General features: G+C 36.6%; 3 protein-coding genes and 1 long non-coding RNA gene across 4 annotated transcripts; 1 reads left to right on the top strand and 3 right to left on the bottom strand.

The window, feature by feature from the left end:
* Positions 1-1,454: 1,454 nt before the first annotated feature.
* On the bottom strand, positions 1,455-3,423 carry LOC126628008 (uncharacterized). The gene is made up of 4 exons (XR_007625203.1): positions 3,204-3,423; positions 3,034-3,102; positions 2,259-2,318; positions 1,455-1,507 (listed from the first exon to the last, which is right to left on the bottom strand). It is a non-coding gene; the product is annotated as an uncharacterized LOC126628008 (long non-coding RNA).
* Positions 3,424-5,806: 2,383 nt separating this feature from the next.
* LOC126628006 (squalene monooxygenase SE1-like) lies at positions 5,807-8,772 on the bottom strand. Its single transcript, XM_050297584.1, has 7 exons — positions 8,516-8,772; positions 7,610-7,899; positions 7,335-7,503; positions 7,010-7,228; positions 6,646-6,921; positions 6,212-6,490; positions 5,807-6,099 (listed from the first exon to the last, which is right to left on the bottom strand). Exons 1-7 carry the CDS (start codon positions 8,732-8,734, stop codon positions 5,962-5,964), a joined length of 1,590 nt encoding a protein of 529 aa, XP_050153541.1. The 5' UTR covers positions 8,735-8,772; the 3' UTR covers positions 5,807-5,961.
* A 3,166-nt stretch (positions 8,773-11,938) lies between these two features.
* LOC126628000 (squalene monooxygenase SE1-like) lies at positions 11,939-15,235 on the bottom strand. Its single transcript, XM_050297581.1, has 7 exons — positions 14,920-15,235; positions 13,765-14,054; positions 13,489-13,657; positions 13,166-13,384; positions 12,802-13,077; positions 12,368-12,646; positions 11,939-12,255 (listed from the first exon to the last, which is right to left on the bottom strand). The coding sequence occupies exons 1-7, from the start codon at positions 15,133-15,135 to the stop codon at positions 12,118-12,120; spliced, it is 1,587 nt and encodes a 528-aa protein (XP_050153538.1). The 5' UTR covers positions 15,136-15,235; the 3' UTR covers positions 11,939-12,117.
* Positions 15,236-22,660: 7,425 nt separating this feature from the next.
* LOC126630583 (squalene monooxygenase SE1-like) lies at positions 22,661-25,978 on the top strand. The gene is made up of 7 exons (XM_050300711.1): positions 22,661-22,960; positions 23,561-23,850; positions 23,975-24,143; positions 24,251-24,469; positions 24,557-24,832; positions 25,023-25,301; positions 25,413-25,978. The coding sequence occupies exons 1-7, from the start codon at positions 22,742-22,744 to the stop codon at positions 25,548-25,550; spliced, it is 1,590 nt and encodes a 529-aa protein (XP_050156668.1). The 5' UTR covers positions 22,661-22,741; the 3' UTR covers positions 25,551-25,978.
* Positions 25,979-27,971: the final 1,993 nt, after the last annotated feature.

Genomic DNA, 27,971 nt, shown 5'->3' with positions numbered 1-27,971 from the left:
AACCATCAAACCTCTTTTTGATACAATAGACCTATTTATTTGGCAACACATTCATTGAAGGCTTGTAAGGAACTAAAGTCCACGTCCCACTGCGTTATAAAGCATTAAATTCATTTGCCATAACATGTTGCCACTGTGGTAACTTATTAGCCTGTGAGAAACAAGATGGCTCAACCAAAGAACTGTTAACATCAGTGATGCAAGCATATTTAGGGTTAGGTTTTCGATTTCCCTATTGACCACGAGTGATCATGCCATGAGTGGAGTGTGAAGTATGAGAAGACACGTTGGTTGTTCCAGTATTCAAGGGGATGGGTTAAGTGATGGTTAGTGAATGGGAGTCTAGGGTAGATGTAGGTAGGGTAGGATTAGAATGGGGAGCAGAGTTCGGTGTATGGGCTGGGGTGTGGGTTAGAATTTATGGTGGGGTAGGATTAAGAGTGTGAGGGATAGGATTAGGTGGGATAAATTGAAAAGGGTCAATATCCAGGACATGGTTCGAGGCACTGGTGGATGACAATGGTTGAGTAGCAAGTTCTTTATATGGAAAACTCTTTTCATTAAAAACAACATGACGAGACACGAAACACTTTCCTGTGGAAGGATCATAACATTTGTAACCTTGATAATTTAAAGAATAACCTAAGAAAATGCATTGTTTTGATTGAAATTGGAGTTTATGAGCAATGTATGGGCGTAAATATGGGAAACAAGCACAACCAAACACTTTGAGAAAATCATACTGTGGTGATTTAGAGAATAATTTTTGGAAGGGAGAGATGCCATTTAAATTTTTTGTGGGAAGACGATTAATGAGATAGTTGGCAGTATGAAAAGCATCATCCCAAAAAGTTTGGGGAAGAGAAGCATGAGCAAGTAGGGTTAAGCTAGTTTCAACAATATGTCGATGTTTTCTCTCTGCGAGACCGTTTTGCTGAGGATGATGGGGACAACTCAAGCAATGGTGAATACCATTTTGAGTGAAAAATTGCTTAAAAGATGAATTGACAAACTCTCCTCCTCCATCAGATTGGAAAAAATTTATTTTTGTGTTGAACATGGTTTCGACCTATTTTTTAAACACCACAAAGGTTTGAAAAACCTCAGATTTTAACTTTAAGGGATATAGCCATGCATAATGAGAAAAATCATCCACAAAGACAACGTAATACTTGTAACCATTAATTGAATAAGAAGGGGAAATGACACGCCCCGACCCTGATATTCTCCGAATACCAGGATAGACACGTGCTGGCCGACACCCGAGGGTGACGAAAGCCATTAATTGATACAAAAGCTAAGAATAAGAAATAAATAAGGGTTATGAATTTAAAAACAATGAGTTAATAATTTAGGAACGTGTTCAGAACATACAACTAAACCTAATCACTAAAAAGACTTGAGATAAAATTGAATGAATAAAGAAGTGGGTCCTACATCGAGAGGACTCAAATATGCTGTTGCGGAAATGTCTTGACGTCGGGATTAGGTGCCTTGATTCCAAGTCCTGAATGGGGGCGCAAAACAAAGGTGATTGGACCAAGTTCATATATATAATAATAATAAAATAGTTATCAACATACTAACCCCCAAAGTTTTATAGTGAAAACTACTAGCATAGTAAGTGATGGATTTAAATCAAAATCCTAACATGCCCAAATATCTCAAAAGTCACATCGCGGAAATCAAAACAGTAAACGCATCATAAATCGTCTCGTAACGCGATGTGCTGCTAGAAAGATCACTGAATAAATATAACTCCCGGCCCAATGCCTGCTCCGTGGTCTCTGCGCCCGTAGCTAGAGATTACCAACTCCCGGCCCAATACCTGCTCCATGTTCCTCAGCCCGTAGCTAGGGATTATTTCTCCCGGCCTAAATGCCAACACCAGTTCCTCGCCCCAAGCGGCATAGTGTCTACTAGGTACGCACAAATATTTACGCCTCTCATAAATAACCACTTCATAGTATAAAGTCATCCATCGTCTATACTATAAAGAGGGGTTTCTAAAACATGTTCTAGCATCCTATCGTCATCCATAAGATAGTCTACCAGATCATGGTTTTTATAGAAAATACGATATATTAAAATATAGCTCAATATAGGCCAACAATTAATTCCTCACCAAAAACACGAGACGAAAATCAATATATTAAATCAACAGGCTTCACATAAATCACTTCATAAATTCGTAGGCATGCTAATCATTTATGCAATTAAACTATAAAATCATGTAATTTTAGAAGGGGTCCACTCACAGTACTTAGTTGCCAAAAGCTGCGCCACTAGCGAAGACGGAAATGTCACAATAATTGCCCCTAAGCACATAAATAGCACATTTAGTCAAACTCTACTTAAACGATTGCATTTAGGAAAACGGACATTGAAAACGGATTCAGAACGTCGAATTACCCTAAAGTCAACGTTGACCGGGGGTCAATGGTCAAATTAGGTCTAACGGGTTTTAGGCTTGAAATCCGGATTAGGGTTTAGGTTAAATAGGATTAGGATCTATTGGGTTTGAATTAAATAAAATAGGGGATTTGGGATTGTAAGGGTTTAGGCCCTATTAGGTTTTAGGATTTCTAAGGTTTTGGGTTCAAATGATTTTAGGGTGGAAAATTGGGGTTTGGGCTTTAGCCCAAACACACACACACACACACGGGCTGCACACACACAGCCCACACACACCACAAAGCCTAAGGCCTCACAAAAACAAACAGGGCTTTAAGCCCTTTGAATTAAACCGGCCCAAGGCCCCTTCAAAAATTAAGGCCCGAGGCCTTTGGGTTTTAAAAACAAAATAACTAAAAAAATAAAAGGGGTGCGGGCTGGGTTACTGGGCTAGCCCAATTGGCTAAGGCCCGAGGGGGTTCTAATGGCCTGAAAAGCCTGGTTTGCCAAAGAAGAAGGCCGGAAATTCGGCCGGAAAACTACCCGACTTTAAACGGCTATAACTTTATCACTACTCAACGAAATCAAGCGAGACAAAAACAAAAGTTGTAGCTCTTGAAGAGACGAAGAGAATGCTACCTCACATGACGTCTAACTCGCCTTGGTTTTTCCGAAAAATGCCTCGAAAGCCGTCGGACTCGCCGGAAACTGGGTAAGATTCAAATGCGTATAACGTCTTCAATACTCAACGAAATTGAGTGAAACAAAAAGGAAAGTTGTACTACTCGACGAGACGAAGAGATTGATACCTTATATGCCAGCCAAATCGCCGTGTTTTGGCCGGAAATGGCCTCGAAAGGAGCGGTGCTCGCCGGAGCTTGTGTACGGGGCTTCATGGTTTGACTTCCAAGATGCCAATACTATGGTTGAGTTCGTAGCGACGGGATAAAGACGATGGTGATGTTTGTTGGTAAGAAAAACACTCGGAGGGGTTGAGATAGAGAGAGCCGAGAGAGTGAGGGAGAGAGAGTTGCGGGAGAGCTAAGAGGGAGAGAGAACCGAGAGAGGAGAGACCGGAAACATAAAAATAAAACAAGTGGGCTCCACGGGCTCACCAATGAAGGTTTTAAAACAATTTTTAATTAAAAAAATAGGGTTGGGATGTTTCAGAAAATCCATAAAACAAGGTGGGCCCACGGGCTCACCAATGAAGGCTTTAAAATAATTTTTAATTAAAAAAATAGGGTTGGGGTGTTTCAAGAAATCCATACATCCGAATGTATTAATTCAATAGGAAAAGATGACATTGGAGAAGACAAATTGAAAGGCAACTGCCCAAAGGGTAGGATGAACAAAAATCATAAGTTGCAATACTAGTTAATGGTAATTTATTTTTGGAAATTAAACTACGTAAAACAGAAAAAGTTGGGTGACCTAGCCTAGAATGCCAAATGGCATCTGACACTCTAACACCAACGAATGCAAAGACTCCATTATTAACCATAGAAGAACATGAAAATGGATAAAAGACATTTCTACTCAGCCCTTGTAAAAGCATCATCCCCGTTTGAAGGTCCTGGACATGGTAGGAATTGAGATATAATGTTAGTGAACAGTTATTGTATTTTTTAAATTGATTGATGGAGATAACATTAGTAAAGGCATTAGGACAGTGAAGGGTGTTAGGTAGAGTGAAAAAATGGTGGGGTGTTTGAATGTAGGAAGTACCAACGTGAGAAATTTGCAAACCTGTTCCATCAACCACTCCATTGACATTATCAGTACCAATATATGGGAGTGGATTTGAAACCTGATTCAAATCATTGGTGATGTGTGCATTGGCTCTAGAATCAAAGAGCCAGTTTTGAAAACCAGTTGGCGAGGTAGAAACCGGAAGAGCAGGCACACGTCCTTCATAGGCCATGTTCAGCCTATTGAAATAGTCGATAGCGGAATGGCCATGACGATGGTAGATTTGGCATTGTATGCGCCCACCATTTTGAGCCTGAGGTGAATAGGCGCTGAGAACACCATCATAAGCAAGTCAAGGGTGAGAAGCATGTTGGCCTTGGCCGGGGGGCCGGGAGCAAACTGACCACGACCACCATTGAAGGGACCACGACCACCCCAAGGAGCGCCACGACCACAATAAGGACCTAATCAGCCCCGTCCAGCAGCAAGAGCAGTGGGTCCATTTTCAAACACAATATGGGTCTTTTGACATCGCTCAGCACCTAAAAGAAGGGCTTCCAGAGCATTGTAAGTAATAGCCTCATCATGTGCTTGTGCAGAAGCAAAGGTACTTTCAAAAGCAGGGCCAACATTATTTAAAATAATGGCAACAAGATTAGAATCAGAGACTGGAGAACCAAAGATAGGGAGAGTATCAGCAAGATAATTAATACGGTCAAGAAAATCAACAATAGTTGAATCACCACGATGGGTATTCATAACCTCACTACGTAGTTGAAGAAGACGGCCAATAGATTGAGAAGCATACCGTTCACGTAAGCAAGTCCAAGCAGAATGTGAACTTGTCTTACCAATGAGAGAGGCAAGAACAGTTGGATGAACTGAACTATTGATCCATGAAAGCACCATGGCATCTTGCTGAATCCATGCATCGAATTCCGGATTAACTTCATCAATGAGTGCGCCTTCATCATCCTTCAAGAAGGCAGAAGGACATTTGTTGGTTCTATCGACAAAAGACACCAGATTCCTACTTCAAAGTAAGGGCAACATCTGGGCATGCCACAAGGGATAGTTGGTACGGTCCAACTTTATAGTGAGAAAGTTGGAGGCATTAGGAAGAGAGGGGAGAACAATGGGGTTGGAGGGATTGGAACTTGATGCCATTGGAAAAAAAAAATTAAAGCTTTCAGTCATTAGACTTTTAGCTCTGAGATACCATAAAGGAGATTTTGAAACTGAAATATAGTACTCGAATTGTGTAAACTGAACTCGATGGACGAGTCAGTGTTCATTCATTCATATATATAGAGTTACAATGGATCAGTTTGTTAAACTACAAATATTTGAAAAGGTATACAGAAGTATTTGAAAGTATTGATAATATCAGACAGGAGAGAGTTATGTGGATGATGGACTGTGGCGCTTCAATGTTAGAGATGAAACCAAACTCTTCTGTTGTAGATTGCAGTGGGAAGAATCAGTTTGAATTGGTGCTGATGTGGACTGATGTTTAGGGTTTGTTGAATATCTGAAGTAGGCTTATCAGAAACTACACTAAATCAGAAGTAACAAAACATTAAAACCCGCAAATCGCAGAAGCAAGCATTGCAAAGGTCGAGAAAGAGTAGTCGGATGTTTGAAGACACGATGAGCAATACTATTAAGTAAAAAATCAAAGTGTAGACTGTATACGAACAGCAGAGTTAGATACAAGTTTCTTGTGGAATCCTGGTCCCTAATGTAGAACGACGAATGCTAAAAAGAATTAAGAACAATAACTTCTCCACTTCCTCTCCTAATTTCAGAAATGACCCTCACCTTTGCGGGGGTAAAAGCTAATATGATACAAGTAATTTGCTTTGCTTTTTTTTCTTAACATACATGCTTCGTGCTTGTTTTGATTCGTCTGTGAACTGGAGGTACTCTGTAATATGCTGGCATTGTTGCAGGAAAGAACATCTTTCTAACTCCTTCAGCTTTAATAATTGGGAATATGATTCCTGATGCACTCTGGAAATTGAAAACCAAAAGATTAGTTAGCAATTCATGTTTCTATTGTTCGTAATATGACTAATGTAACAAGCTTGCTGATGAGACAGTACTGGGAAAATAAGTAACATACCAAGATCAATCTAGCCCCCAACCACATCCGTTTCGGCGTCGGGAATGGAATCATTAAGCGGCCGACTCCATACACAGCCACAGCAAAGAAATGGAGAAAAAGGCGGATCGGACGAGGGTTAAGACCTGAGAGTAGAGATATTGGTCCATTTGAACAGATGCCTCCAAGGCTCAAATAGTCAAAACATGCTTCACGCATTTCTTGTCTTGCGGGGTCAGGCGATGCACAGAACACCTTGTAAAGGGCACCGGCTAATGTGTTTATGGTAGAAGACACAGGCTACAATGAAAATTAACCAATGTTGTCAAACAAATTTTCACATGCACTATAATTAAATATATGACGTGTTATATTGTCAGATCGAACAACATAACATGTCAGACTGCCTTATAAGTGCAAATTTTCTTTTACACATCGTGAATGTTGAAACATACCTTGCGGAGTGTGTAGAACGATTCGAGATAATCACACAAGGCAGGTGCATCGTTGAAATCACTTAGTGGTCTCAAAAGATCCCTGAGAAGAACAATGTCAGATAGAGCCACAGTCATTCCTCCTCCGGTTAAAGGATGTCTCATGTTGAAAGCATCCCCCAGTAAAATTGCACCAGGAGTGGGCTGTGGAGCAGCCGGCATGCTTTTGTTTTGCATTGTTCTGATGATTCCTTTATCAACCGCTGCTAGAAAAGCCTTTAAGAGTTGATGGGGAACCTGAAACAGCACATTCCTCAGATTAGTCCCTTTCGATAGAAATTACATGAAATTGAAACTTACTAAAGTCAAGCAAAGTAATAGATACCTGAGGAGCCACGGCAGTTTTCAAATACTGAGCCATTTCGCCATTAGCTACTGAAGGTACTTTTGTGCCGGGAACATCTACCAAACAACGAACCTCGGTACTACTGATAGGATAAAACAGGATGGGTGAAGGGTCTCCCAGAATCACATGTCCATGATTTGCATGAGGAAGCTCACAGTTCTCCAAGATCATTCCGACGAAGCAAGACGGATTTTCAATCTACAGTATATAGACAAGTTAGTTTTGTTGGTCTCATGAAAGTGCAAACACTTCCATGCTAAAATATAAAAGAAATGCTCGAGTTTCTAAAGATGCAATAAATTACATTTGGAGTAGAGATGGAGCGACGCAGATTTGAAAAGCATCCATCGCACACTATTGTTAGCGGAGCATATGTTCTCATCTCCTCTCCGGCCTTGTTCTTGTACATCACTCCTTTGATGGTGCCCTTTTCTTCAATTAGTGTTGTCACTGTTCCTTGTTCCAATTTCACACTGTAGAGAATAAAAATGGAGGAGACATGAGTACCGGTACAAATGAAATTACACCGAACAAGATGATCTTCTTATCATATTCCAAAGGAGAATGGATTTTACATACTTTGGAAGAGTTGCAGCCCTTTCGCGCATCCTTTGGATGAAACGTCCGTTGTGGAAACTTCTTCCAGCGATATCTGAACTGTATGTTTCCAAGGGATAAGACAATTTCGTGTCATTGCCATTTTTGTAAAGAGCATAACCAAACACTTTCTGAGCATCAATGGACTCATTAGCACAATCTTCAAGACCTAATTCAATCAACTTGAGATAGCCTCCAGGCTGCAATAGTTCACCAACAATTCTGTCTGGCTCGTTGAGGTCCCTTTCGATCACATGTACACGCCGTCCTTCCTATATTTATTTAACAAGAAGCAAAACTCATGGTTATTTACTCAGTCTAGTCATAACTAACGATATTTACAACCGTCCACACCGGAAACAGCAAAGTTTTTCAGTGTGGACAAGATTAATATTGTTTGGACTGCACTATTGGAATTAGCTCCCAACATAGGCAAATCAAATAGAAGAGAATAAAGAAATTAGCTATATTAAAATTCTGATTAGTTTATTATTCTCTTGAACTAATATTAGTGAGGAACATTTAAAAGCACATATTGAAAACATGGGAACAAGTATATAACGAGTGTTTATCCAAGTATTCAACAAGTGTCCTATAGTTTTTTGGAAAACTAAAATGCAAAATGAAAATTATCTATTTTCTGTCTAAGTGAGAGTCGCAACCCAAGCGTGTGCCAGGTCTAGAGACTCTTTCTTAATTTTCAAAGACCCAAAAATTAATCGGGTGTTAGGCCCTGCCTAGGCGAGAATTTTTGGAACAATGTTTCTATTGAACATTCATTAATTCATTCATCTTATTTTTAGTGAAAAATAAAAATAATTAACTAGAATACTTTGGAACTTGACCATAAACTGATGAGGAAGATAAAGAGAAAGATATAATGATCACCTTGCCAAGAGTGTAAGCAAGAGCAGCACCAGCAACTCCAGCACCGACAATGACGACGTCCGTACTTTTCTCAGTCTCGGGCGCAAGAAAAACACCGGTTGCCGACACGTTTGCGACATCGTCCTTCTTCTTTTCGCTGAAAGTGGTGTTTATGATGACGAAGAAAACAGAACTCAACATAGAAACCAAGACACCAGCAAGAACATACTCGTAAACCATACTTGATTAATATTTTTCTTTAATTTCTTTTCGCTGTGATTTGTAATCTGTGAAAGTTCTCGATGCTTATGATTGTTGTGAAACAGCAATGGGGAGTGAATGCGCTATATAGAGAGAGTTAAGTATTGTTGTTGAGCAAAGGATGAAGCTTCTCTGTAGGCGCCTACCATGACTTCTTGCTGATAGGTATGTGGGAATAAGTTATCAGAAATTATTAAATGTAGGAAATAAAACATTATTTTATTTTATTTTTAGAAGCATATATAAAAGAGGTTCACGCATGATTAAATAAGCAGTCATACTTTTGTTTTTTTTTTTTTATATTTGTAAGTATAATATTCAATATGGAGAGTGGAGACATTAGACATGAGAGCAACGGGGATGTTGGGTCAAGTTATCAGTGTGGAGGACTGTGGACTGTGGAGCAATATTTTGTCATAGTACTCGCTAATAAAATATTTATCATGGCATTTTGTTTATCTTTTATCTTTGGAATTTGTTGGAGTCAATTTATCTTTTATTTGTGGAATTTGTCAGTGTCAATTTCTCACAAGCTCAATAGAATGACTTGAAGAACCTGCAACTAAAGGATGAAATTTAATTTAGGGAAGATTACTTATCAGTAATAGAAAATTAAGAAATCGGATAAGCTAGTGAAAATGTGGATGAACTGTAAACTAATTAGGATGATAGTTGAAACAGTTAACGAAATGAATTAACATCTAATGACGGAATGGAATTTAAACATTATTTCAATCTTATATTAAACCAGTAGTTTAGTAAATTAAATAAACCTGTTAACCAAAATGATTCTTCAAATTAAATATGATTCACGAATGATTAAATAAGCAATCATAATATTTTTTTTATTTGTAAGTATAATATTCAATTAAATATGTTGAGTGGAGACATCAGACATGAGAGCAACGGCGAAGTTGGGTAAGTGTGGAGGACCGTGGACTGTGGACTGTGGACTGTGGAGCGGTACTTTGTCAAAGTACTTGTTAATAAAATATTCATCATGACTTTTTGTTTATCTTTTGTTTGTTTTTTTTTTTTTTTTTTTTTTGGAAACTTTTGTTTATCTTTTGTTTGGGGAATTTGTTGGGAGTCCATTTCTCACAAGCTCAACGGAAAGACTTGAATAACCTGCGACTAAAGAACGAAATTTCGGTCAGTTTACTTATGATTAATGGAGAATTAAGGAATCGGATAATTTAGTGAAAATATGGATGAATTGAAAACTAATTAGGACGAGAGTTGAAACGGTTAGTAAAATAATTAACACCTACTGACCCAGGGGAATTGAAAATTTGTATTAATCTTATGTCACACCGGTAGTTTAGCAAATTAAATAGGTTTTTTTTTGTCAAAATGGCTCTTCAAGTTAGCATGACTTCTAAATTAGGTCCATGAGATTTAAAATCGATAGAAGTGATCCTTGAGTTTGTTCACTGTCAATTATTTTGGAACTTCTGTGGAAAATCTCCATCAAGACTAAAATGACAAGAACACTCTCAAATTTTGTCAAATCATTTGGCTATTTGTTTATTGAATTGAGGGTATGTTTTTTATTTTTGTTTCTTATTCAGTAAAGATTTTACACAAAATGACCAAAATGATTGATGGTGAACAAACTCAGGGATCACTTCTGTCGATTTCAAATTTCAGAACTAAAGTAAAGAGTTATGGCAATATCATTAGTCATTTTGATTACAATGCCAATTAAATAAAGAGACGAATTACACAAAAAATTATGGCTAAATTATATTTTACACTCTTTAGGTTTAAGGTGAGTTTCAAAAATTTAATTTAGAGCAGACTACTTATTAGTGTTAGAGAATTAAGGAATCGGATAATTTTTGTGAAAATGTGGATGAACAGATAACTAATTAGGATGAGAGTCAAAACTGCTAACAAAATGAATTAATGCCTAGTGACCCAAGTGGAATTTAAACATTGTTTCAATTCTATGTACACCTGTAGTTTAGGAAACTAAATAAAGATACGAGTACAAAAAATTTATGGGCTAACTATATTTTACACTCTTTAAGTTTGGGGTTATTTTCAAATTGGGCCATCAAGTTTTAACTTTTTCACATTGCACCCTGAAGTTTTAAAACTGTATCAGTTATGTCATTTGTATAACGAATTATTTGAATCCTCATTAAATTGATGACATGATGAGCGTGTAACTCATAATTGGATAGACATGTAAGCCACATTTGTACCAAATTCACTAAGCTCATCGATTTAATGGAGAATTAGATGTCCAAATAGACAAAAGGCCGAAAACACATACAGAGATCCCAAAATCGAGCTGTTGGTATTCCTATCTCATATCATACCTCCCATTTGATTTGGATGCTATACCGTTTTACTCGTGATGTGTTTATCGAATTTAAAGTTAGTAACTGGCTATTCAATTTTGGAATTTTTAGTTTGAGTTTCTATGTTTAGCAGTTGAGAATTTATTGACTTGTGTTTCCTCACGAATGATTTGTGCAGCGCTTGTTCTTGTTGAGGCTAAGGATTTGTGACAGGCCGAGCTGCTGCATTATGGACAGCTGCACTGTATTAGAGCATAACCCGGGTGATGTTATGCGTCTTGAAGAGATAAAGACTTGTATTCGTACTGATCCAAGAAAGGGACCACTGAAAAGGTTAGATCTGGCAACAAAGTTTCAGTATTGTTTGGTAATACAAACAACAATGCCCCAGTTTCCGTGCACTGTCTAGTAATGCAAATAACAATATGCTTCTAAGAACAACACCAAAAGGGGTAGTTCCGATGGTGTTTCCAGAATTTTACACTCTCACCAATTTTCCCTTTGGCCGACCCCGCTGTTACACAATTCCCTTAAAATGCCGCACTGTCTACCAAACCTCAGCACGGAACGTTGATGCTAATTCTCACCTTAGCTGGAATAAGCATGTTTTTCTGTCGTTTTACCTGAAGTATTTTTCTAGCTTAACAATCATGCTAAAATTTCAAAAGGTCATCTTGCATTGCTGATATCCGTCATGTTTTATTTTTAGTTCCTGCCAATTAGTTGATGAAATTTGGTCACGTTCTATCTGCATTAGAAGGCCATGCAAAGAAACTACACTAAATCCGAAGTAACAACAAATTAAAGCCAGCAAATCGCAGAAGCAGGCATTGCAAAGGTCGAGAAGTAGTCGGATGTTTGAAGACTTGATGAGTAGTACTAATTAAGTAAAAAATTAAAGTGTAGACTATATACGAACTGCAGAACAACGAATGCTAAAAGAATTGAGAACAATAACTTCTCTACTTCCTCTCCTAATTTCAGCAATGACCCTCACCTTGTTTGCGAGGGTAAAAGCTAATATGATACAAGTATTTTGTTTGGCTTTTTTTCTTAAAATACATGCTTCATGCTTGTTTTGATTCTTCTATGAACAGGAGGAACTTTGTAATATGCTGGCATTGTTGTAGGAAAGAACATTTGTCTAACTCCTTCAGCTTTAATAATCGGGAATATGATTCCTGATGCACTCTGGAAAATGAAAACCAAAAGATTAGTTAGCAATTCATGTTTTTGTTGTTTGTACTATGACTAATGTAACAAGCTTGCTGATGAGACAGTACTAGGAAAATAAGTAACATACCAAGATTAATCTAGCCCCCAACCACATCCGTTTGGGCGTCGGGAATGGAAACATTAAGCGGCCGACTCCATATATAGCCACAGCAAAGAAATGTAGAAACAGGATGATTGGACAAGGTTTAAGACCTGAGAGTAGAGATATTGGTCCATTTGAACAGATGCCTCCAAGGCTCAAATAGTCAAAACATGCTTCACGCATTTCCTGTCTTGCGGGGTCAGGCGATGCACAGAACACCTTGTAAAGGGCACCGGCTAATGTGTTTATGGTAGATGACACAGGCTGCAATGAAAATTAACCAATTCCATTACACACATATTCACATGGATGATAATTATATATATGACGTGTTATATTGTCAGATCGAACAACATAACATGTCAGACTGTCTTATAAGTGAAAATTTTCTTTTACATATCGAGAATGTTGATACATACCTTGCGGAGTGTGTAGAATGATTCGAGATAATCACACAAAGCAGGTGCATCGTTGAAATCACTTAGGGGTCTTAGAAGATCCCTTAGAAGAACAATGTCGGAAAGAGCCACAGTCATTCCTCCTCCAGTTAAAGGATGTCTCATGTTGAAAGCATCCCCCAATAAAATAGCACCAGGAGTGGGCTGAGGAGCAGCCGGCATGCTTTTGTTTTGCATTGTTCTGATGATTCCTTTATCAACCGCTGCTAGAAAAGCCTTTAAGAGCTGATGGGGAACCTGAAACAGCACATTCCTCAGATTAGTCCCTTTAAATCGAAATGACAGGAAATTGAAACATAATAAAGTCAAGCAAAATAATAGACACCTGAGGAGCCACGACAGTTTTCAAATAATGAGCCATTTCGCCATTAGCTACTGAAGGTACTTTTGTGCCGGGAACATCTACCAAACAACGAACCTCGGTACTACTGATAGGATAAAACAGGATGGGTGAAGGATCTCCCAGAATCACATGTCCATGATTTGCATGAGGAAGCTCACAGTTCTCCAAGATCAACCCGACGAAGCAGGACGGGTTTTCAATCTACAGTATTTAGACAAGTTAGTCTTGTTGGTCTCATTAAAGTGCAAACACTTCCATTTTAATATAAAAGAAATGCTCGAGTTTCTAAAGATCGAATAAAATACATTCGGAGTAGAGATAGAGCGACGCAGATTTGAAAAGCATCCATCGCACACTATTGTTAGCGGAGCATATGTTCTCATCTCCTCTCCGGCCTTGTTCTTGTACATCACTCCTTTGATGGTGCCCTTTTCTTCAATTAGTGTTGTCACTGTTCCTTGTTCCAATTTCACACTGCAGAGAAAAAAGTAATTGACACATGAGTAAGGGGTACAAAAGAAATTACTTCGAAAAAGATTATCTTCTAATCATATTCCACAGGAAAATGGGAATTCACGTACTTGGAAAGAGTTGCAGCCCTTTCGCGCATTCTTTGGATGAAACGCCCGTTGTGAAAACTTCTGCCGGCGATGTCAGAGCTATATGTTTCCAAGGGATATGATAGTTTTGTATCATTGCCATTTTTGTAAAGAGCATAACCAAACACTTTCTGAGCATCAATGGACTCATTAGCACAATCTTCAAGACCTAATTCAATCAATTTGAGATAGCCTCCAGGCTGCAATAGTTCACCCACAATTCTGTCTGGCTCACTTAAGTCTCTTTCAATCACATGTACACGTCGTCCTTCCTATATTTAACAAGAAGAAAAACTCATGATTAACTCAAAAGGCCACATAATTACGACTTCGATCAACGCCAGGGTAAGATCTGAATGCTTAATTAGCAAGCCTTCTCAATGTTCTAGGACAATTACAAACGGACGGAAACCAAACTTTAAAGTGTGAACAAGATTACAACTGTATAGACTGCATTATTGTAATTATTAGCACCCACTAGAGCCGAATAAAAAATGACAAAAGCAAAGAAATTAGCTTTCACAATGTCATCTATTGACTGAAGCCTTATATGTACAAGGAAAGAAACGGTGGGTTTGAAATGCTAATTGGTTTTTTGGATAAACAATAGAATGATCTACCCTAAGTTCGATTAAGTTATGGGGAGGGGGATCCAAACTTAGGTGCAGAGGGGGTGTACATTGCTTTAGTCAACTTGGCTAGGCTCGTATCCACTGGATATAATATGCTAATTAGTTTACTCAGCTCTTAGATAAATGTTAGTGAGAAAGATTTAAAAGCGAGTTTTGGGCGCAATATTTATGATAAGGACCATTACTTTTTTTTGTTCTTCTTTAAAACGATGCTTCAAGTATTTTTAAGTATGAAGGCGAGTTTTGAAGGATTCATTCATAGGATTAAGTAAAAAATAAATAAATCGTTCAGAAATAAAAAGTCAGAAAAACACAGCTTCAAGTTTTGACGCGTAACTAAGTTACTGAGGAAAATAGAGTTAAAAAAGTAGCAACAAAACTAAAGAACTTACTATTCAACATTTATATTTCATCTTTTAAAAAAAAATAGAGAACTTTGGAACTCCGAAAAGAGATTATTAAGATCAAGAGAGACTCTATAAATAGAGAGAGAAATAATGATCACCTTTCCAAGAGTGTAAGCAAGAGCAGCACCAGCAACTCCGGCACCAACAATGACAACGTCGGTACTTTTCTCAATCTCCGGTGGCAAACAAACACCGTTTTCCGACACAATTGCAACGTCCCTCTTATTTTCGCTCAAAGTATTGTTTATGATCACAAAGAAAACCGAACCCAACAGAGAAACCAAGACACCAGCAAGAACATACTCGTAAACCATCTTAATCTAATTAATATCTGCTTTAGTTTCTTTAATTTCGCTGTAATTTGTGATTTGTGAATGTAAAGTGCTTAATGCTTATGGTTGTTATGAAACTTGAATGCGTTTATATAGAGAGAGAATTGTTGTTCGGGAAAGTTTGAAGCTTCTGTGTAGGCGCCTACCATGACTGCTTTGTTGAGACGTACGTGGGAATAAGATATCAGAAATAATTAATTATACATATACACAATATAAAAGAGGTTCATGCATGATTAGTAGTCATTCTTTTGTTTTTTAGTTTTGCCAAGTACATAGATATAGTGCTTCTTTTGAACGTGGGTCGAATAAGTCGTTCTTGGTATGGAGAGTGGGGACGCGGGGGGAAGTTCGGTCAGTTCATCAGTGTGGATTGACCGTGGACTGTGGAGCAACACTTTGTCAAATTAAGTACACTCGCCATTAAATATGTATCATGACTTTTTGTTTCTTTTATTTGTAGAATTACTTTTTCTCATTTTTAAAGTATCGGATAGGTTAGGAATGAGTAAAATTAAGAAAAAAGAACCCGTTTCGATTAAACTTTTTACTATTTGTGGGATCGTGAAAATTCTAGAATCGGATGGGTTAGAATACAAGTTTTTCCTTGGTCCGATCATGAACTAAGACTTAGTTTGGGAGTGAGGTGCTTAAAAAAAAAGCACCCATGAAAAAAAGCTGTGAGGGTTTTAGGTGTTTGGTAAACTGAAAAAAAATGGCTTATTTTGGAAGCTGTTGTGAGAATAAGCTGAAATCAAAGGAAAAAGCTGAAGCTGCTATTTGCAGCTTTGGAAAAATGGCTTTTTTTCAAAGCACACGGAGCTACAGTGCTTCTTTAATGAAAAGACCCACTATTTGACTGCTTTTTTTTTTCCAAAAGCACTTTTACAAAAAAGTTTACCAAACACTGCTGATTTATTTCACAGCCGCTTATTTTCACAGCTGCTTTTTTTCAAAGCACAGCAATACCAAACCAACTAGACTCGGTTAGGTTGGGTTGTACAAACGGACCAACAGTGCACCACAACATGTGGGGCTCCGAAATGGTAGGCAAGGCCCGCAGGTCTTGTCGAGAATGATCATACTTGATTCGCAAGATACGAAATTTATTTCGACGATCTAGTTTCAATTGAATATCATAATAAGATTACAAAATAATAAAAATATTATTAAATAACAAGAATGCTGAAACGACTACAAATTAATAACTATATCTTAACTAACTTATTAAAATAAACTGAGACAAGCACTACTATATATAATGAAAACTAAAGCAAAACCCTAATTCTTAATGGGCAAAAAACTCTAATATCATTGGCCCACAAGAAAACCATAAATGATAATAAAATAATAACTAATTTTCCAACAGTTTTTTATTATCTTGGAGATTCCTATAATCTAAAAATTAGCTTAATTAAGCCTCAATTAATCATAATACTACAAGGAAAGAATATATATTGCTAGATATCCTCTAGAGTTCTTCCGACTTTATAAGGATTCAATATCCTAAGAGGATTCACTCATGATAACTATATATACACCCCCGTATAGGTTTCATGAACACTATGTTTGGATGAAGGAAATAAACTTGGAATTTGGATAAAAGTCAGAATTTATAAATTGACATGCATAAATTCCCTTGTTTGGATTTATAACATAGAAATTTAGAATTTCTGCGTGGAAAAAAAACTTAGAATTTGGGGCCTCCAATTTCCAAGTTTAAATTCCATGTAAATATGTGTCATTTCCCAATTTCTATGATTGGGAGTTTAAAATTAACAAATTCCGTTTTCAATTCCATTGTTCCTTTAAGTTAACCAAACAACAAAATTCACAAATTCTAGAAAATAAAATCCCTTCATTTCAATTTCAATCATTTTAAAATTCCTTAGTAATCTTAAATTTCTTCATCTAAACATAGTGTAACATGATCATATAAATCATGTTGAGATTGATCAATACTTCATCAAGGAGAAATTGAATGGTGGAATTATTGCCTTTTCGTTTGTGGAAATTTGAAGATCAACTTACTGATGTGCTTACTAAGATTGTCTCTAGTAGTGTATTTTCCAATTCGCTCGACAAGTTGGGCATGCGTAACATCTTTGCTCCAACTTGAAAGAAGTGCTACGAGTTGTATACGTTAGTTCTATTGTTAATTTCTTGTCCCACATCGATGAAATACTTGTAAACAACTCTTGTAATTCCTATATATCTCACCAATTAGAAAGTAATGAAATAATATAAAAATTATCCAAATATATTTGACAATTCCTGAGCATATTCAGGACACTTAACCTATTTGAAAAATCTTGAGCATATTTGCCAACGCGGTGGCACCACTAGAAATTATGGCCCCCTTTCTACAATTTTACTTATAATTCACTACATCCCAAGTTCAAATTTTTAATGGCTAATATTTTAATATAATAAGAGAATTCTGAAGCGCAATGTTGGAACCAAATTAACACACCACTGTTTATTATACGAACAATCACAGGAAACCTACAAGACAACAAGAAAATATCATAAAATAACCTACGCACCAATGAGAAACCAGCCAAGGACCCTATGAGAACCTATGCACCGATGAGGAACCGGCCAAAGACCCTACGACGATCAAGTTAGGACAAAATTTAAGAGCTTCTAGCAGTGGGATAAAGCGTAGAGAATGTGATATAGGAGGTGTATCTATAGTGTTTAATGAGAGTCCTTATGAGGATAGAAATCAGTATTAAAAGTCGAGATAATCCTAATAGGAAATCTAGAAACATTTTCCTTCCTATTAGGTTAGTGATTAATTGGAGCACACATTAATTTCCATAATAATAGTAATTCCGAAGATTCTCTCCTAACAGTATAGGATTAGGGGATACGTTCCTTGAGGGTCAAGTAGGTCATTCTTGAGGCCAAACATAGTCTACCATTCCGGTGCCTATCAGATTGACTTGTCCCGATAGAACCTAAGATGATCCGATCCAGATCGTGTGGGTCATTCCAACCATATATAGATCTGATTGTATTGACTCGTACGTCCAAGGCATGATCTGAGTGACATGATCTAAGTTGATCCGTTTCTCTGGATCTGGATATCCGGTCTTCACTGTTTCTTCCACTTTGGTCCGACGGTCCGAAAATGAAGGTCCCACACGCAAGACTTTTATTGGCTTCTTTCCTAGACTTGTATACGTGAGTTTGTAAGACTTGTGCATCAAGAAAAATCAGGAGAAATCAAATGTCATGGATTACTTGAGGTAAAACATGTGCATTCATTTTAGGAAAATATATGTTTAGAGATTGAGTTAATTAGGTGTGATATTGCCACTTAATACTACAGTCTAGTGGTATTTCTCTTCACTGGTAAGTGAGAGACCTTAGGTTCGATTCTCGTCAAAGGGAAATTTGAATCATGTTATTGTTAGCCCATTATGAGACTAAGTGTCTTCCCCTTAGTGTAGATAATATCGATTATTAAAAAAAAATTAGGAGAGTTATATCAAATCTAATCAAATCATATTTATTTAGGTTGGTTAATTAGGTATGTAGAATTGGTTTTACCTTAGGAACACACCTAAGACTGTTTTTCCCTATTATTACTCCTTGTAGTTAGGCGATCCCAGTCCTATAAGTCTGCATCGTTCTTTCTTCACCTTTTGGATAACCGTAATATTCAATATTACATCTGAAAGGGAGAGGTTTTATGTTTGCTTGGCTTAGTGAGCAACTTTGTGAAACCTTTAGAATCCTTGCATTCATTCATAATCCTACATTATTAGTGAACAAGCTGTGTGGATCTCTTTGCTCGTGAGGAGGACCTATTGTGACGCAATCATCAAAAAGAGAGCAAAAAAAAAAAAACAGTGTATTGCAAGACATAAGTATTTTGTAAAGCTTCGAGTCTAGTTTCTATCAAATTGAGTCTTGTAAAAATCTTATTCCTTAGTGGATTCTTTAACTGGTTGTGTGTCCATGAATTTTTCCCGTTGTGTGTGGGTTTTACCACGTCAATGATATTATGTTATTTGTATCTATATATTTCTTCTTGTTCACATTTACGTAGTATGATTGAAACTAGGAAAAATTAGTATTCGGTCTCTAGTTCTTACTGTTCATTGACTAAGACCTTATTAGTTCTCAAATTTTGATTCAAGTCCCTAGCATTAATGTGATAATAAATTTACATGTTTATTATATAATTTTTTAATATAAAAATTAGTAATTAATTTAGGGTTTAATACTCACACCTCTATTAAACTTCTAATTAATTTTCAATTCAAACATTTCCAAAATAATAAAAAATTAAATTAAATTAAGTTTGTACCTATTAGTTTTTTTTATATATATAAAAAGATTCTCAATTTTTTAATCTTAAATGTACCCATTCATATAATTTTTTAATTTTTTTAATCTTAAATGTACCCATTCTCAAATATATCAATTTGTTATATGTAAAATGTACCCTTTTTTTAATATAAAATTCTTTCAAATTTTTTAATCCATGTTTAAACTTATATGGGTACATTCTTTTTCGTTGATTTGAGAATGTATCCATGTTTTGGTACAATAACTTTTTTTGTTAATTTTGGTTAATGTACCCATACATATATGTACACACACAATATAATAGAGAGTATAATTTATATTTTATTATTTTTAATCCCATAAATTATGGGTTTTATTTAAAATCTCATTAATATAAACAATTACAAATTTCAATTTTTAATTTTTAATTTAAAGAATATAGTAACTTACGTTATTACATTAATGTCAGGGACCTCAATCAAAAACTAAAAACTCGTTTTCAACTTCGACTTTGACAAAGCATTGCTCCGTACTGATGGCTTGGAGACCCGACTTTCCCACTTGCCCAAGATCAAACAAATAAACAATGGGGTCGATGTATCAAAAAATAAAAAATAGGAAAACAAAAACGTCCCCGTTGCTCCCACGTCTACGTACTATTATAAATCATTTGTTTTAAGTTTTAATATTAATTTTCGAGTCACTCAATACTACGATCTGGTGGTATTCTTCTTCATTTAGAAGTGAGAGGTCTTAGATTCGAATCTCGTAGATGGCAAATTCAATACCAAATTAGATTGCCTATTGTGTTGCTTAACTAAACTCTCCCTCTCTTTAATGTAAAATATCGATGTACTAAAAAAAATATTAAATTTCGAAAGGGTGGTGCATTCACACACTTATTTTTTACCTCATACACCTCTAAAAATAAGTGTGTAGATAAACCAACCTTTCAAAAAATCTACACTTGATAAATAAATAAAAACTAACTACTTATTTATTTATAAATTTATTTTTCTATACAAATATTTTAATTCTTTCTGATAACTATTTTAGCCTCAATCAACTCCCATCGAAAATTTAAAAAATGGTTTGTAATTTATTATGTGGCGGACATCTGTAAGCCCACGCACACATCTTTGACACATTGACCAAACTTAGTCTCAATGGCAGTGCCACACTCTTTGACTAAGTTTTTAGATGAATTCACCATGTGTTTCGCTCTGTCATCTTTTTCATTTTTTTAGTCAACACTCGGAGATCATGGTACGTCATAGGTGATCTTTAATCCACCATGTGTTATTTTAATAAATTTGGAACACTACGAAAAAATTCAAAGAGAACAATCGGAGTTCTAAAAATCTATATAAATGCATTCATTGGATTTTTTCGAGTTCGAATTGGAAATTTTAAAGGCAGAACAAATTCCAACTTAGATCCCTAAAATTTCCTAAATTCTATCCAATTAATATAAGAATAGGAGGCAAATGAAAAATAGCCACCAATTCATGTGTTTCGACAGGTTTACTCGTGAAAGTTGCATTCATTTTTTTTATTTCTTATTTTTTGTTAAATGATTACCCAAAAGATTATATAGTCATCATCCGGAGATACATTTTAGCACATATTTTTGGCACAGTTCGGTTAGTCTCGTTTCATAATGTATTTCAACAAACCATTTATGTTTTAGATCTTCTCTCAAATATCATCTTTATTAAAAATCACCCATATCCGAAACTATGACTATTGAGTTAAATAGTAGTCATTTTAGTGTTTCTTTGAAAAAATTTAGTCATCCATTTTCTCCACTACTACTGAATGTTTTAGGGCCGGCCAATCAGGGATGGTTGTGCCTTAAAAAAATAAAAAAAATAATAAAAAACTACTTTCTGTTGTGTTTCAAGAATAATCAGATGTAAAATAAAGTAGATGAGCATTTGATAAGCTCTATTTTTAAAAGTGTTGTGAATATAAAAAACAATGTAAAGGTGTTTGTTAAATTTTAATGTGAGTGATATAATATATTCTATATAATGACAAAAAAAATATATGATAGCAGATGGTGGCGAAGACAATGGTGGCGGAGGCAGTGGTTGTGATGAAAATGGCGATGGCGATGGTACCAATAGTAAGGTGTGTTGGTGGGGTGTAAAGGTAGCACTGGTGGCAGCAGAAGTGATGGTAATTGTGGTGTGGTGGCGGTGGTGTCATTAGCGGTGACATCGATGGTGGTGGTAAGGTCGGTGGTGGTGTAAGATTGGTGGTTGCAATTGTAGGTGATGACAACAACGTCGGTGACAATGGAAATGGGGGTAGCTGTAGTGATGGCAGTGACAACGATTGGGGGTGGTCGTGCCAATAGGGAGGTGTGGTGGTTGGCGTGCAAAGATAACACTGGTGGTAAGGGCAGCGGTGGACTGTTATGATGGTTGTGGCAGAAGTTATTGTGGTTGTGGTGGCAGTTGTAGTGGTTGTGGCGTGGTGACAATTGTGGTGGCAAAGATGGTGACAACCATTGTCACTCCCCGACCCGCGAATAAAGACTATTCACGAGCTAGGGTGTGAACCATATCTTGGTTGTAGAATTTATTTCTATAGCTAGCTAATATATGGCTCACATCCTAGCTCGTGAATAGTTTTTATTCGCGGGTCGGGGCGTGACAACCATGGTGGTGGTTGTGTAAGGTAAGTGGTTGTAGTAGTATGTAGTGGGGTCACTTTGTTCTCTAAGCAATAATGTAATTTTTTAAAATTAATGAGGGTATTGGATGAATGAAAAATATTCATTAAAAGCTCTCGGCTTTTATGAAAGCAGTTTTAAAAGCAATTTACGTACTGCTTATATATATTTGCATATATATATATATATTTTTTTTTTTTTTTTGCGAAAAAAAGAAGATTAAATTTAAAAAAAAAAACCTCGGAGATATATATATACACACACAATATGTTTCTATATAACTTTGGACAAGTGAAATAAAAAGATTAGCTGTAATCAAAATCAAATAATGCATAAATGAGTGTGACACCATTAAATTGTCCCCCAAGTGACTGTATTTTTGTCCTCTTGCCCACACGATTTTCACATAATCCACACGCTGCTAAAATTCATTCATAAAAAAATGGCCAGAAACACCGCGGCAGTTGCCTACCAAGTTACCAACTGCAGTCTCCCATTCTATATAAACGCCCTTCAACTTCCATCATAATCATCAAGCACTTCACCTTCACAACCAAATTCTAGACAAACAAAAACACTAAATCGTAAAGATTAATTAATTAAATTATGGTTTATGAGTATGTTCTTGCTGGTGTCCTGGTTTCTTTGTTGAGTTCTGTTTTCTTCCTCATCATAAACACCACCTACAGCGAAAAGAAGAAGGAAGACGTCGCGAATGTTTCTGAAACTGGTGTTTTTTTGGAGACGGAGATTGAGAAAAATACTGATGTGGTCATTGTTGGTGCCGGAGTTGCTGGTGCTGCTCTTGCTTACACTCTTGGGAAGGTGATCATCATTTCTCTCTCTTTATCTTCATAATCTACATTCTCTAGTTTATATTTTCTTTTCTTTTTTTAAGATGAATGAATGTTCAATAGAAATCGTAATCATCGTCAATCGTTATTAGCATTATAGTTTTTCAACTCTAGCTATTTTTTGACTTTTTATTGATTCATTTTTTTTCTTAATTAAAACCCGATTTCATAGTTAACAATGCTTGAAACATCGTGTTTAACCAGGGAAAACAAGAATGGACCTTAATATTACCCTAAACGCGCTTTTTAAATGTTTCTCACTAACATTTGTAGCATTTATATAAACCGTACAATGGAGGATTCAGTCAATAAATGAAGTTATCAAAGCCAATTTCTTTGATTTTATCTTTATGAGTTGGCTCTAATGTGGGGTGCTAATTCCAATAGTGCAGTCCAAACCGTATATAGTCTTGTTCACACAGCTAAACTTTGGTTTATGGCAGTTCGTAAAAACTGTCATTCGTTTGGCTAATTAAGCATTCGGATCTTCTTGTCCCAGCGGAGCTTAATTAAAGTTGTAATTATGTAGCCTTTTGAGTTAATCGTGAGTTTTGGTTCTTGTTAAATATAGGAAGGACGGCGTGTACATGTGATCGAAAGAGACTTGAACGAGCCAGACAGAATTGTTGGTGAACTATTGCAACCTGGAGGCTATCTCAAGTTGATTGAATTAGGTCTTGAAGATTGTGCTAATGAGTCCATTGATGCTCAAAAAGTGTTTGGTTATGCCCTTTACAAAAATGGCAATGACACAAAACTGTCATATCCCTTAGAAACATATAGTTCAGATATCGCCGGGAGAAGTTTCCACAATGGACGTTTCATCCAAAGAATGCGCGAAAGGGCTGCAACTCTTTCAAAGTACGTAAATTCCCATTTTCCTTCTGAGTATGATGAGAAGATCATCATGATTTCTTGGCTGTGATTGTTTTGATGTAATTTGTTTTGTACCTCTTATTCATGTCTGACAATGTTTTCTTTGCAGTGTGAAAATGGAACAAGGAACAGTGACAACACTAATTGAAGAAAATGGCACTATCAGAGGAGTGATGTACAAGAACAAGGCCGGAGAGGAGATGAGAACATATGCTCCGCTAACAATAGTATGCGATGGCTGCTTTTCAAATCTGCGCCGCTCTATCTCTACTCCCAATGTAATTCATTGATTTCAGTCTTTAGAATTCGAACATTTCTTTTATATTTTAGCATTGAAGTGTTTGCTATTATAGACCAACAAGACTAACTTCTCTCAATACTGCAGATTGAAAATCCATCCTGCTTTGTCGGTTTGATCTTGGAGAACTGTGAGCTTCCTCATGCAAACCATGGACATGTGATTTTGGGAGACCCTTCCCCCATCTTGTTTTATCCTATTAGTAGTACCGAGGTTCGTTGTTTGGTAGATGTACCCGGCACAAAAGTACCATCAGTAGCTAACGGTGAAATGGCTCAGTATTTGAAAACTGTGGTGGCTCCTCAGGTATTTATTATTTTGCTTGACTTTATTAAATTTCAATGTCATTCATTTCGACCGAAGGGGACTAATCTGCTGAATTTGTCGCTTCAGGTTCCCCATCAGCTCTTAAAGGCTTTTCTAGCAGCGGTTGATAAAGGAATCATCAGAACAATGCAAAACAAAAGCATGCCGGCTGCTCCTCAGCCCACCCCTGGCGCAATTTTATTGGGGGATGCTTTCAACATGAGACATCCTTTAACTGGAGGAGGAATGACTGTGGCTCTTTCCGACATTGTTCTTCTCAGGGATCTTTTGAGACCCCTAAGTGACTTCAACGATGCACCTGCTTTGTGCGATTATCTCGAATCATTTTACACGCTCCGCAAGGTATATTGCTGCATTTACGATATGTAAATTAAAATTCTCTCTTATCAGACAGTCTGACATGTTATGTTGTTACGTCAAGCACTGATTCACAATTTGACAACATAACAAGTCAGATATATATATCTTGGCGAGAGCATATTATCATGCATGTGGAAATGTGTCTGATGAAATTAGTTAATTTTCAATGCAGCCTGTGTCATCTACTATAAACACATTGGCCGGTGCCCTTTACAAGGTGTTTTGTGCATCGCCTGACCTCGCAAGACAGGAAATGCGTGAAGCATGTTTCGACTACTTGAGCCTTGGCGGCATCTGTTCAAATGGACCAATATCTCTACTCTCCGGTCTTAACCCTCGTCCAGTCAGCCTGTTTCTCCATTTCTTTGCTGTGGCTGTCTATGGAGTCGGCCGCTTAATGATTCCATTCCCTACACCGAAACGGATGTGGTTAGGGGCTAGATTGATCGTGGTATGTTTACCCATTTTCCCAGTACCTTCTCATCTGCAAGCTTGTTATAAGTCATATTACAAACAATACAAACATGAATCGCTAACTAATCTTTTGGTTTTCAATTTTCAGAGTGCATCAGGAATCATATTCCCGATTATTAAAGCCGAAGGAGTTAGACAGATGTTCTTTCCTGCAACAATGCCAGCATATTACAGAGCTCCTCCTGTTCACAGAAGAATCGAAACAAGAACGAAGCTTAAATGTTAAGAAAAAAACCAAACAAAATACTTGTATCATATTAGCATTTACCCTCGCAAACATGGTGAGGATCATAGCTGAAATTAGGAAAGAAAGCCGAGCAATTATGTTTCTCAATTCTTTTTAGCATTTGTTGTTCTGCAAGAAACTTGTATCAAACTCTTGCAGTTCGTAGTTAACCTACACATATTTTTTTCAATGTTTGACTTAATTTGTTCCACACGTGAAGTCTTCAACTCTTGCAAGTTTCAACTTTCAACTACTTTTCTTTTGGGGAAAATCTTGGGTACAATCTTGGAGGCATTCTGTATTGTTTAGAATTCATTAGGAAAGTGGCAGTGTTCCACCATGTCGTTCATTCATATTTTAATTAAAACACTTGTATTTGTTTTTCTTAATGTCCACTAATAATAACTTATGCTTATACTGTAAGAAAATGTTTATAGGGAGATTCGTGCTTGAGACTTCAAAATTTAACATATAATATAACATGTATGACAAGATCTAGCAATTAAATCAACGTGTAAAGCTAGATCCGGTGGAAGCAAAAACCATGTGAAATAAACTAAATTCCCTTTAAAGATCAAAGATCTAAATTGTGGATGTATCCACATGTTAAAATTTGGCGAAATGGCCAGTTTTCCAAAACAAAAGCCCAATGAGTGGGTCTCTTGGGCTACCTTTGTACTCTAAAGTCATTTTACAACTTAAATCAAGCCCAATGAGTGCCCTATGTACTAAGCTAATCTGAAAACTATTTTAAGGCCCAATATAGACGTATAAACGTCAATTTAATTAATTGATTTTTTTTTCAATTAATTTCTACCTCCATCCAAATTTAAACCACAATATTACTAGGTTATTGTGAAGCTCAGCCCACTCCTCCATCTCTTAATGTAGATAATAATATTGTTTGTTAAAAAAAAATTAATCTAATTAATTAATTGCTTCATCATTTGGTGTTCATCCCAATCTATGGGTGTGCGGTCTATTAGAGCATGTCTAATGGTAGGGGCAAGAGTCAGGGACTAAAGACGAAATCTAGCCCCAAAAGTGACACTATTTATGAAATCTTGCCTTTCAAATTTTTATTGCTCTAATGGTAAAAGAGGATAGACGCTAAAAAGTGTTAGGTGATGATTTTTATTGACTACCAATTCTATCATAAATAAAGTTTATAGCTACAGTGCCTAAAGTAAAGCCAATGTTCTACAAATCGGCCTAGGTGGCCGCCTAGTCGCTACACGGTGGTCATCCGCCCCGATTCGATCCAAATCGAGAGGAAAATAGGAGAAGAGAATAAGTAGGCTGCGACTAGGGTGCCTAGGCAGGTGCTGGAGGCTCAGTAGGTCTAAGCATGGTTGAGAAAGGAAAGATGCAGGGCCTCTGTTTTTAATCTGGAGAATGAGGAACACAGCTTTTTTTCGAGGAAGAAGACGATGCATAGGAAAACTTCATCTGCCAATCCCATGTGACAAACATATTTTTAACTGTTGCCCAATACCAACGTGCCACCTAACATCCCACTTGTTGAATGGGTTTGAAAAACACTACGAAACTAACATATAAAGCCCTTAAACTTTACACATATATCCATATTTATAATTATTTATTCAAAATATTTTTTTTTAAAGTACATAAGCACTTATTTAATTTTTAAGTATAAACATATACTTATTTACACAAAATATAATATATTTACTTAAATCCGCTTAGTCCGCCTAAGCAGTAGACCCCAGCTCGCCACCCGACTAGTGTCTAACTTCTTTTAAAACCTTAAGTAAAGCTATGAGTTAGAAGTTTAGGAGCCTAAAGTTCTAGTCCTAACCGATAAAAGTGGTGGAATGTGCGAAACCACATATTGGATCACTCCAATGCGGCATGAAGTCGTTGACACCGAGTATTGGCCCCTTAAGGAGTCCTCGGTACAAGCTGGTGCTAAACTAGCCTCTTGAAATGCCTTAGGTTATTTTATTTTATTTTTTTAACAAACGATATTATTTATACTAAGGGAGAGAGGGTGTGTTTAGTCTCACAATGAGTTAGCAATAATATGGTTTAAATTCGCCTTTAGCAAGAGTTGAACCTAAGACTTCTCACTTATAAATGAAGAGGAATACTATTAAGTAGCTACCCTAGGCTATTTTAACTTTGACAGGATACGTCTTTGTCATTTAAATCACTCAATTCCTCGCCGATTAGGATAAACATAAGAATGTCTTTTTAATCTAACTTCTTTATATTACTTATTCTTTTAATGCATACATCTAACAGTTTACGATGTAATAATCCATGTTGGTGGTGCAATACCAATATCATTTGATAGCCTCACAATTATTATGTAATTACATTGGAAAATAAACTTCGATAATTATGATATAACTTTATTAAAACAAAAGGTAGCTATACAAATTTTTTTTAAAGAATAAT

This window comes from Malus sylvestris, chromosome 7, assembly GCF_916048215.2.
Source record: "Malus sylvestris chromosome 7, drMalSylv7.2, whole genome shotgun sequence".
Taxonomy (NCBI): Eukaryota; Viridiplantae; Streptophyta; class Magnoliopsida; order Rosales; family Rosaceae; genus Malus; species Malus sylvestris.
The sequence above is the reverse complement of the archived record's forward strand: the minus strand, read 5'-3'. Positions and strand labels throughout refer to the sequence as shown.